This window comes from Chlamydomonas reinhardtii, chromosome 17 (genome assembly GCF_000002595.2).
Source record: "Chlamydomonas reinhardtii strain CC-503 cw92 mt+ chromosome 17, whole genome shotgun sequence".
Lineage (NCBI taxonomy): Eukaryota > Viridiplantae > Chlorophyta > Chlorophyceae > Chlamydomonadales > Chlamydomonadaceae > Chlamydomonas > Chlamydomonas reinhardtii.
This window is the reverse complement of record NC_057020.1, coordinates 268,299-279,983: the sequence shown is the minus strand read 5'-3', so window position 1 is coordinate 279,983 and position 11,685 is coordinate 268,299. Positions and strand designations below refer to the sequence as shown.

The following is an 11,685-nucleotide window of genomic DNA, read 5'->3' as shown; positions in this document are numbered from 1 at the left end:
CCGCCGACGCCCCGACGTGGCTCGTCGTTTTGCCATGCACGCGCGGATATGGAACAGGGAACCCCATGGCAGGGGGCCTCAGCTGCGGCGGAGGTTGCTCCTCCGGCCCCCATTAGTGCTGACTCCCTCAGCAATACAACGCTGGGATGCATCGTCACCGGGGCGCGCGTGCTTGTGCAACTCGAATGGGACGGGTGGCGGAGCCAAGGGGACAATGCCGGGCGACGGGTGTGCCGTGGCGCTACTGGTTGCACCCGGCTTCATGCTTTCGGTGGTGTGGAAGAGCGCAACTCAGTGCGTTGTATGCACGATGACACACGCACGTGCGCACCCACGAGGCACCCCGGCACCTCAACCTCCACAACGCGCCGCTGCAGGTGCTCTCACACATGAGCACACAGCAGGCAGCATGCGACTCTTGGCAAAGACAGCTGTTATGAGCTCCTGCACTCACCCACACATCACCTAGCCAACCCTTGCGAGCGCCGTTACGCATCAGTAGCAAATCACACCACACCGCAAATACCGGAAGCATCACAGTTCCAGCCGTCCGCGTCCACAAGACCGTCTGCGGCAATGCGGCGGCACAACCCGCTCCGCCACTGCGCCAATGAGCCGCCGCCGCCCCGAACGGACAGCCCCTCATGATGCGCCGCGGTTGCGCCTGCTGCGTGGGCGGCGGCCTCCACCCCACTGTGGTATCCCCGCACGGACCTTGGCTTGCCGCACTCACCATGCGTCCCTCTGACGCCGACCTGCTCCGGACCTGGCAGCCAGCGGCACGGCCGCGCGCCTGTCGCTACACCCCCATTGCCACAACTGTGTGGACAGCAGTCAACGCAGCCAGCGCCGCAGCGGCAGCCACACACCCCCAGCCCGACCTGTGGCCTGCGGCAGCTGCTCATCTCACACAAGGCGGATACGACTGGCCTACACCACGCTCGCCTGCAGCCCCCTACTCGCCCCGCCCCTTCCCTTCCTCCATCCTTCCCTATTGCCTGCCGCAGCAGTCAGCACCTCCCGCCCCCCCCACACACGCTCTGCACCGCACCACCTCACACATCAATGATGTCGTCCTCGCCCTCGCCCGCCACCCCCGCGCCGGCGCCGCCCGCCCCGCCCGCGCCGCCACCCATCAGCTGCTGCAGCCGCCGCCGCCGCTGCTCGCGCACCACCTCCGCCGCCGGCACCAGCTGCTCCTCGCGCAGGAAGTGGCTGCAGCCTGAGAGGGGGATTACATTCATGACATATTTAGAAGAAGCGGGGGAAGGTTTCGGGGTGGGGTAGCCGTTCATGTGGAGAAAGGGGTGATTAATGGGGTGGCAGATGGGACGTGGGGCGGAGCGACGGGGAAGTTGAGGTGGGTTCAAGCTGGGCCACTGGAGCAGCTGTGTTGACAGGCAGAACACCAAACATGTACAACAGCCCCATCCCTCTCTTCCACCATCCGCGCCTGCCCTTGGCCCCCCCTCCCCGATTCCTCCCCAGACCCCGCCTCGCCCTCTCGCCGAGCAACGCGACCACGCCGGCACGGCGCCCCCCTCCCACCCCCTCCCCCTAGCCCCGCTCCCTCCCTCCTCACCCGCCACCGGGTGCGCCTGCATCTGCGCCGGCGCCAGGCCCGGCCGCCGCGTGCGCCGCAGCCAGTCGGTCACCGCCTCGCGGTCGAACACGTAGCCCACCGGGTCGCGCACCGGGTGATCCAGGTCCAGCACCTGGGTGTGCAGCGGGACGTGTGCACCACACCACGGAACACACGTGTCTCATTGCGCTCTCTAATTAATATTTACAGCATGTGTCGTTCTTCTTGGAACGCCCACACACACACATGCATGCAGCTGAACACATACTCGTAAATACACACGTACACACACATGTACAAACGCAATCTTTTCCTTGTGCTCTTTAACACTCGTACAAACATACGCGGATCTCGTTTCTGGTCTCCAACACACACACGGCGCTGCGCCCTCTCCCTCTCCCTCGCTCACGTTCTTCAGGCTGAGCGGGCAGGTGGTGTTGGTCCAGTTGCGCCGCCCGCCCGCGCCCTGCTCCACCACGTCGTCATCCTCGTCCTCCGCCGCCTGGCCGCCGGCGCCGCCACCGCCCGCCGCGCCGCCCGCCAGCACGGCGTCCGGGTCCTCGCCCAGCCCCGTCACGAACTCCCGCATGGCCGCGTCCGAGCGCGGCTCGTAGCTGCGAGTGCGGGGCCGTGGAGGGATGCAGGCGGGCGGATGCGAGGGGCTCGGTGAGGAGAAGGGCACGTGTGAATGCGGGTCCGGCGCACACAGATACACGACGACACACCGCCATCCAGTGCCCACCTCCAGCCCCGGCATCAGCTCGTGCTCCGGCCGCGGCCCCGTGACCCGTGGCGCGGCAGCTGCATCCCCCACCCCACCCACTGCCCCGCGCCCCACCACTCACGGCTGCCGCTTCAGGCGGTCGGCCAGGGCCGCGTCCAGCACCGCGCGGAAGTCGGTGGGCTCAGCGGAGGCCTGCAGGCGCGGGCGGCGGTGGGCGGGTGGTGGGCGGCGTGCGGGAGCGTGCGGGGGCGAGGGCGGGCGTGGTGTGTGCCGGGGTTTCATTTCCTTTGCGCCCCCGGATACAATGAGACGAGATAGATGTGAGTCTGCAGCATATTATAGCAGCTTTTACAGCCCAGCGGCCGTGTGATGCCAGCTGGGGTCTGCCCCTGCCCGACGGCACATTGCACAACCCCAACCCGTGTGTCAGCCCCCCCTGCTGCTATATGGATCGGCTCGTCGTGGCCTGTGCACTGTGCCCAGCCATCTCGCGCTCCTTCCTTGGTATGGTGAGGAGTGCATTCCCTCCTCCTCGTCCTCCTCCTCTTCCTCCTCCTGCTGCCGCGTCAACACACGCACCTGGTAGCTGGTCCCCAGCTCCCTCAGTGCGTCCTGGTGTGTCTTGATCTCATGCGTCAGCTTGCCCAGGCTCAGCATCAGCTCCTTGTATGCAGCCACCTGTAAGCGGCGCGGCCGGATTCAGCAGCCCCCGCTTCATTACTACATGCGTCGGCCCGCTGAGCTATGAAATGTTCGCGGGGGTGCTTGGACCCGGGTGTGCGCGCTGTCGGGGTGTGCTAACTGCTAAGCGCGCGGGTCAGGCACTGGCACGCTGGGACCGAGGACCGCGACAGCTGGCGCGCAGCTCGCTTTACAAGGCCCGCATCTACCTTTTCCGTGTCTCCTAGCACCGTCAGGTAGTCTGCAGCCGTCGAGATGCTGCTGGTCACCGTCGACAGGCTCTGCGAGCGAAAACGGTGTGGTCGGCTAAGCTGTAACCAAGTAATTGCACGTTGTCCCCAGCAACCACCTTACCGTTATAAGTCCATTTTCTCGCATAACGAGGCCACCAATCGCATTCTGAACAGGCTGAGCAGATACTGCCTCCGTTGCCATCCTTCTGCGCTAGGCTGCCCTGGACAGATGAACAAAAGTTTAATAGCTAAAGCATAAGCGCCTGATGGTTGGTGGAATGAGCAGACTGATTTGCTGAAGCAGGGTTTGAACTCTGAAGTTGCGGTGTCGCGTCAGTATCTTGCGGATAGGTTATCCTATTGTGTGCAAAATGGTCCTGTCATATTACATTAATCGCTGATACACGTACAGCGTGCATGCAAGTCGACATTGTGCTGCGCCCATTGCGACGCGTGCTGTGGTCAGTACCAGCAAGCCTCCCTCATACATCTGCCCCTACCGCTGCCGGCACCTCTGCGCCAGGCTTCAGCGAATCAGCGTCATATCCTGCCTCTCAGGCGCCTCTGTCCGCGCCCACCCCATTGCCCAGGACCTGCTCCAACCAAACCTACCTGGCGGACCCCTGCTCTCAACGAAACTGCTCTAGACGTGACAAGTGTACTAGTACACTTATCCAAGTCGCGGTTCCTGTTTTGCAGAGATGCCTATGCTGCACCTCGCTACACGGCCTACATCCACATACGTCCTCACCGTCCATGCCGTTGCATGACTACACGCGCGAGTCGGCTGCTACAGGACCGCCCGCGCGATGCCCAGCAGTCGCGTAATCCCCAACAACGCGCTTTCCCATGCACCAATGCACTCCGCTCCTATGCGGTCCCGCGCCTGCCCTTGGTCCCCGCATCTGCCACTGCCCTGCTCTGCCCTTCTCGCTGCAACACACATGTTTGCGCGCGGCTGGCCGGCTGGGGGCAGCATAGAACGCCCAGACCCGCAGCAGCAGCCGCGGCACCCCCCCCCCCCCACACACACACCGCTAGGTTCTTGTCCATGCACGCCCTTGCAGGACCACACCACTGCTAGTACATTCAACGGCGCGTTGCCAACTCACTGCAGCCCGTGCCACACACCCACAAAAGCACACAAAACGAAGGCGACAGGCCCGCACATCGCTTCCAAGGGCCTGGGGCCTGACTGGGCCCTCTCGCTGGCTGGGCGCCCTCCGGCTGGGTCCCCAGGGCCACCTAGGCCCCCGGGCAGCAGCGGCGCCACTGCCGCCGCCTCCCCACCATAGCATGCCGCCGCGGGGGGTCGCACCCTGCCCCATGGCCCCGCTGACACTGCTGGGCCCGCACCGCCCCTGCACAGCCCCTCCACTGGCTGCGCCGCAACAACAGATAATCCCACAGTACGTACTTGAGGGTACTCATGTAATAAATGCCTTGCCCTCACTTCTTCTTATGTGTGGATATGGAATTAGATTTGGCCACAAATCCGCACCCCCATTGTCTGAAGCCTTTGCACCAAGGATGTGCACGCACTGAGACAACACCGGCATTGGCATCCCTCGTCACTGACGCCAGCGCACAGCCGTGCTCCCCTTCGCGCATGCACCCACATGCCTAGCTCACCACCTGTGTGGCCTGTGTGCTTATGCACGTGTGCTTCATTGCTCTCTACCTCTCTCCCCTGGTCACAAGGGCTGATGATTCATTGTCTATCCATTCTACGTCAGCCACCTGCCGGCAGAGGCCTGCCTCTCTCGCCTACTAATGCGCCTTGCGCCGATGCGCGTCCACAACCCAGCCTCGAGCCAGCCAGGATAAAAAACACGGAGTGCTCGTTGACAAGCGCCCAACAACATGAGAGGTGGGCCCCCACCCGGCGGGAATTCGTGGTCTGATTCACCACCACGCCTACCCTCTGAGGCCAAAGGTTGCAAAACTATGACCACCTCACCTCCCAGGCGCGTGCGTCAGCGGACAGCCCCGTGACGGAGTTGGCGATAGGTACTGCTGCAGTGCGCCCCACACAACTTGCACCATGCAGCACTAGGATGACAAAAAGGACATAAGGTACGGGTCACATACGAGTCACGTACGGGTCACATACGAGTGAGGTACACACATACACATTCACACCAAACACGTGTGTGCTGTGTGGCACGACACTGCCGGCATACACGTCGCCGTCATTCATCTTGCCCTCACAGTAGGCCGGTGCGCCACGCCGCAACAGGCTGATTACGCTGCGTGCGCGCGCATTCCCCGTAAGCACGTGTCGACCGCCTTCCCCTGTTACCAAGCGCACGCACATATTTGTGCACGCTGCACACAATCAGGACCCCCTTGTGCTTCCGAAACACACACACGCAATGCTTTCCTTGTGCTCTTTAAACACAGACATACACACACCTACACAAACACACCGGATAGGATACCGACCCAACATACAAACGCCCCATCGAACCGCGTGCATACATGCATAACCCGCCGTCTTGTGTACCGTATGCCATGTGCACCACACGTGCGTCAAAGCAGCCGCGCCGAGAACGAGGCCCCGGCAAGCTGCCTCGTGCAGCTGCCTGCCTGCTGTCGCCGGCGGGGAAGCCACCCGCCCCTCAGCGCCTGCTGGGGTGCCGCTGCAACTCCCCCCCCGCGATAAATATGTCATTCGAGCCAGTCCCACAAGGCCACAACAGCGCACGACAATTACAATTTAGTTTCGCATTGATAATCTGGAGCCCAACATGTTTGCACGTATCCCACAATTAAGAAAGATGATTTGCCCCAATAGCATACATGCATGAAGGTTGCACCTCGGTGTTTGCCTTGTAGCTGTTGCAAAGCGGTCAAGCCCCTTGCCTCATGGCACAGGAGTCCCCGCGCGCACCACAGTCGCAGCAGCAGCTGCGGCGGCGACAGCTGCCGCGGAATGCAGAGCGGCGAGGCTGGCGGGCAGCGAGGCAACGCCGCCGCCGCCTTCGTGTCGCACTGCTGTCTTTAACACACGCCACATGTCGCGAACCTGTGCCACACGCCAAAGAACACAGGCACACGCGGAACACGGGCACACGCGTGTGAGGCAAGGGGTTGGCAGTCCTGACCAAACCGTTGCAGTTGCAGGCGCGGCACAGGATGGCACAGTTCCAGGGAATGGTTCTCGGATGACGACGTGCAGCGGCGCACACCGGACTGAAACCGGGGCCATGCGCACGTACACGTGTGGACTTCTCTCCAACAGCACAGCACCACATGGGGTGCACGCGCGCATTTGCGTGGCCCTACACACACACGCATACAGCGCGGCCCGCTGTATACTTGCGCCTCCTCATGCACAGCATGGATCCCGTTTCCCTTGTGACTTCCCACGCACGCACTGAGTGTCCCCATAGGCCATAGCACAGTAGCTGCCAATCCACGCAGCGACTTACCCTGTCTCTCACAGGCGCCGCCGCAGAGCCAGCGGCGGCAGCCGGCAGCGACACGGCGCCAGTGGCTACTGCCGTGGTGGGTGCAGCGGCTACAGCCACAGCCCCGGCTGCAGCTGTAGAGGTACCCACGGCCGAGGCTGTAGCGGCAGTAGCAGTCGCGGCAGCAACAGAGGAAGCCGCGGCGCTTGAAGCGGCTGGCGGGCTGGCGGTGGCCGCGGCGGCGCTGCTGCCACTGCTGCTACCCGCACCTTCACCACCGCCCCGAGTAGCAGCGGCCTCAGCAGTGGGCTTGCTAACTGGAGGTTGCGCCGCCGCCGCCGTTGCAACCGCCTCCGCCGCCTCCGTCGCCGCCACCGGAGCCGCGGCGGGGCCTGGCTCCGCTGCCCGCTCCGCTGCGGCCTGCTCCTGCTCGTGCTCCCAGCCCAGGCGCCCCACCGCACGCAGCCACTCGCGCCTCAGGTTGGGCGCCGCCGCCTCCGCCGCCGCCGCCACCAGCAGCCCCGCCAGCCGGGCCACGTCCTCCTCCGGGGTCAGGCCGGCCGGGAGCTGCGGCCGTGCCGGCACCTGAGCCTGCAGGGTATCGCTGGAAGTCCGCTTGGTGTTCGTGTTGGAGCCTGGCTGCTGCTGCTGTGGGTTGTGTGGGGAGCCGTGTCGCGCCGCGGCCGCGGCGGCTGCGGGCGCGTGTGCGGCCAGGTGCGGCGCAGCGGGCGCGGCGGCGGCGGTTCGGTGGCGGAGGCGGCAGCTCCAGGCTCCCCCAGCACGCGGCGAGCCGCCAACACCACCGCCACCGCCACCGCCACCACTAACGGCGTCAGTAGCACCAGTCGCATTGCTACCTGATGCGCCGGCGCCAGCGGCGGCGGCAGCGGCGGCGGCGCCCGGAGTCGGCGCCGGCGGCAGCAGCGTTAGCGGCACGCAGTGGGCTAGCGGCTGCGGCCAATGCGGCAGGCCGAGGGCCTCCAGCGCCGCCGCCAGCGCCGCCGCCGCCACGTGGCCGGGCGGCGCGGCGCAGCAGATGGGGCACATGAGCGACAGGTGCAGCAGGAAGCTGCAGGGGGAGGGGAGGAGCGGAGGGAGGGGGGCGGAGGGAGGGGGGAGCGAGTGTAAGCTGGACCGGCGTACCAGCAGGTACTGTAGCAAGCAAGACAGGCGGAGGCAACTGCAAGGAGGGGGGTAAACAAGGCGGGCTGTGTTTTTACACAGGCAGGCGCGCCCTTGGGAAGGTGCAGCAGTACTGCGTACGGCAAACTTGATTGTCAGGGCCAGAATACGACGCGGCATGGTACGATACGACACGACAATACACGTCACGATAACGTATCCGCACGCCTCACCGACTGAGCTCCGTCACTGGCTGCACCGCCCATCGCGGCAGGGCCCCGCCCGCCACTGCCGCCACGGTGGCGCAGGTGCCGCCGCCGCGGGCACCTCGCTCAGCGCCCGCTGGCATAACGCCGCCAAAGCCGCCGCCGGCCGCCGCCACCACAGAAGCCAGCGCCGCAGGCGCCGGGGCCGCAGGCATTGCCGTCGCCAGCCCCGCCGCACCGCCCGCCGCTGGCAGCTTGGGCCACTCGCCGCTGTCGGAGCGCGGCGAGGCGGCGGCGGCGGCGGCGGCAGAACTGCCGGCAGTGGTAGTGGCGGCGGCGGCGGCAGCATGGGTGCGGCTGCAATCGATAGATGGAAACCCACTGCCGAAGCCGGCGCCTGGCGCCGCCGCGCTCATCGCGGCCGCCGCCGAGACGGAGTTCGCGTCAGGAGCGGGCGTGGCGGCGGCGGCGCCTGCCACCGCCCTCGCCGCCGTCAGCACAGGGGGCGACTGCGCAAGTGGCGGCGGCGATAGCTCGACAGCGGTCGCTCTTGGCAGCGGGGGCGAAGCCACCGCCGCCGCCACCGCCGCCGCCTCGACCGCCGCTGCCGTGGCTTCGGCACCAACCGCCGCCGTCGCCTGGCGGATCATGTCCTCGACCAACTGCCAGGCGGTTGGCGCCGCCATCATCTCCTGCGTCAGTGCGGCTGCCACACAGGTGGTCATTTGCTCCACCTGCCCGCAGCTGTAGGCGCCGGCGCAAATGTCCGCGAACCGCGCAGCACCAAGCGGGTCATCCTCCGCCTCCGTCGCCGCCTCGGCCGCCTCCGCCTCGGGCGCGGGCGCCGCCGCCTCAGCCGGCGGCGGCGCCGCTGCCGTCCTGAGCGCCGTCGCATTGGCCTGGGCAGCGGCAGGCGGCGCGGCCGCTGCAGCTGCAGCGGCGTGGGCGGCCCCTGTCAGCGCTGTCGCCACCGCCTGTGCAGCCAACGCCGCCGCGGCCTGCTGCTCCTCCTGCGCGGCCTGCCGCATGGCCACCCGCAAACACACCACCCCCACCAGTTGCAGCCTGTGTGTGTAGGGCGGGGGGGGACAACAACACCAACGGCGACGAGGGAGGGGGAGGGATAAGACCTAAGAATCAGACCAGGGGATGTGGGCTTGGGGCCGCATCACCACGTCAAGCCGCTTCGCCGCTGCTACCTCGCGGGGACCCTGACCATAAGGCCTTCGCAAAGCGCCTTGCAAAGGTTGGTTTGGAGCCCCAACCCCTCCTCGCTCTCTTGCATTGGGTTCGGTTTAACTTGAACTGGTATCTACACCCCTCGCCCTCGAGTCAACCCCAAGGCACCAGGTTTTCGCGGGCTTATGGCTCCTAATGAGTACCGGCAATGGCCCTCGCCTGTGTCCCCCACCTCTCCCCCCAACTCACAGCCTCAGCGTGTCCAGCGGCACAGCGGCCAGGAAGGTGTCGAGGTAGCGCACCGCGCGGAAGGGCGCCGCCGCCGGCAGGCCCCACACCAGCGACAGCTGTCGTTTGGGGGAGGGAGCAAGAGGGGGAGGGGTAGGGGGAGAGGGAGGGGAGGGGAGGGGGGCAGGAGTAGGCAGCAGTGGAACCCATGTCAACATTGCGAAGCAAGGGGGAAGGAGGAGGGGACGATAAGGGGAGCGAACGGGCGGGGGTTCAAGGCAAGGGGCTGGGCATGGGGACGAGGGGACGAGCAACAAAGGCAGGCCACGTTATGGCGGTCTGTGGGCCATTGGCTAGGTCAGGCCGGAGGGGGCCGCCTTGGCGTGAGGGAAGGGGGCACTCGGTGCCCGGCTCTGGGAGGCGGTCTCGGTCGAGGGGGGAAAGGGTCGAGGGGGGAAAGGGTCGTTGGTGGACCAGGCGCCCCGTTCCTGCCCGCTCACCTCCACTAGCCACTCGACCAAGATGGCCCGGTGTCGAGGTTGCATCACCGGGGCGGCCGGGCCGCGGGTGGCGCAGGTGCGAGGCGGAGGAAACACCGGCACTGTGGCGTGCACAAGCGCGGCCTCCCACAAACGCAGCGTGTGTATCTGCGCGGTGTGATATCTGAAAGAAGTTGACGCCGCGCACCAAGCCTCCTCGCGGGAAGTCGAAATCGACGTCGGCGTCATCGATGGCGCTAAGATGGCGCCGCACTGGGGCTGGGCCCGACCCATAGTCGAGTCCAAGCCCCGCGATATTGCAGGCTCATAACAAGGATATGCAGCCGTTATGTGGGAAGCCAGCGCGCTGCTGCGCACTGCGCGAAGCGCGAAGCAACAAGAACAGGCGCTGCAGATATCGCGCAGGCTGGCAAATGAGAGGCATCTGAGCTGTAGCTCTACAGGCAAAGCAAGCAAGTGGAAATCGCCACCCGACATAGCTGGAGCCTCGCACTAAGAGGCGCGCATAGCACAAGGTAGCACGTTCCTAATCTATTTTATATACAATATGACCTAGCCAAAAGCCTGATACTGCAGTCCTACGGACTGTGCATGCAGGCGCTTCGTGCACTGCGGCTACTGTCGCAATTATGGCCACCCGGCACCTTATCTTTTGAAAGCCTCTAGATTAATGGATTATATATAGTAGTGACAGTCGGTGGCCACAACGCGCACGCGCAATAGGTAGATCCGCAGTGGTGCTGTCCAAACGCACGCAGGCCACAACTACAACTAGCACTACGAAGACTCAAACACACAGGATGTATGATAACCATTCTATGGCTGCCGCTTACACTGCCGGGCCCTGCCAGCAGGGTTTTGTGCTAAGGCCGCTTTAACGGTACGCCCTAACGGTATCGACTCGACTCCGCTGTAGATCCCTCAGGACAGAGCTCGGGACATGCCCGCCAGGAATACCGAACAGGTCAGAATAGCGTGTTCCCTCGAGCCCATGCCCATGGATAGGGCAGCGTGCTAGGACTGGAGCGTTATTATTGGGCATCGAAGGCAAGTTTTAAGGCTTGGTTTAAGGCGGAGGGCGAAGGCTGCAAGAGAGAATGTAGCACAATGCGAGGGCCGCACCAGCCAGAGGACGGTCGATCGACGGGTGATGTGGGGAGCCAGGTGTAAGGGTGAGGATCCCTCCGGAGGGGTGACAGGAAGACAGGGTTCGGCCAAACATGTGAGCGTGTGTGTTCCCTGCGTGCCCAGTGCCCCTGCACACAGGCCGCCTGCTGCTGGCCTCTCGGGCAGTGTTGGTTCATCGGCTGGGGCCGGCACGGCACGCCGCAGGCCGCAGGCCGACAGCCCGACAGGCGCGTGGCGGGTGCTCGGGCGGGCATGGCTCCTGCTGCTGGGCTTGCTCATCAAGGGCACCTGCACGGCTGCACCAAACAACCCCTTCGTTGCCCGACTGCAGCGGCCTGTTGCCTGGGGCCTCTTGAAGGAATGAAGGGCTAGGTGGCAGTGGGTGGGTGCACCCACTGCTGCCGCCCGGCGGTCCGGCCACAGCAACAACACATATGACACGACCACACTTGCGCCAGCGCCCCCCCCCTGCGGCCCTGACCCTTGTGCACGCGTAGCAAGCCGCACAGTGCAGACCACCAGTGAAGATCAGGCCTGGCCAGGCCACGGGGCCAAACCAGTCCAGGCCAGTCCAGGCCAGACCAGGCCAGACCGGACCAGTGCACGTCGATTAATATGTGGCTCGTCCAGGTGCGGCCAGGCAGGTCGGTTGGGCCGCCCAGCACCCGCGCTTCTGCCTACCTGCCGCC

At 65.2% G+C, this 11,685-nt stretch overlaps 2 protein-coding genes across 2 annotated transcripts; both read right to left on the bottom strand.

Annotated features, from left to right (window-relative positions):
• Nucleotides 1–238: 238 nt before the first annotated feature.
• CHLRE_17g698200v5 (uncharacterized protein) lies at nucleotides 239–3,570 on the bottom strand. The gene is made up of 7 exons (XM_043071859.1): nucleotides 3,342–3,570; nucleotides 3,197–3,268; nucleotides 2,886–2,984; nucleotides 2,428–2,498; nucleotides 1,992–2,196; nucleotides 1,583–1,715; nucleotides 239–1,222 (listed from the first exon to the last, which is right to left on the bottom strand). Exons 1-7 carry the CDS (start codon nucleotides 3,363–3,365, stop codon nucleotides 1,056–1,058), a joined length of 771 nt encoding a protein of 256 aa, XP_042914318.1. The 5' UTR covers nucleotides 3,366–3,570; the 3' UTR covers nucleotides 239–1,055.
• A 48-nt stretch (nucleotides 3,571–3,618) lies between these two features.
• Nucleotides 3,619–10,400, bottom strand: CHLRE_17g698150v5 (uncharacterized protein). The gene is made up of 5 exons (XM_043071858.1): nucleotides 9,869–10,400; nucleotides 9,390–9,487; nucleotides 7,989–9,026; nucleotides 6,655–7,702; nucleotides 3,619–6,248 (listed from the first exon to the last, which is right to left on the bottom strand). Exons 1-5 carry the CDS (start codon nucleotides 10,094–10,096, stop codon nucleotides 6,087–6,089), a joined length of 2,574 nt encoding a protein of 857 aa, XP_042914317.1. The 5' UTR covers nucleotides 10,097–10,400; the 3' UTR covers nucleotides 3,619–6,086.
• Between the last annotated feature and the right edge of the window lie 1,285 nt (nucleotides 10,401–11,685).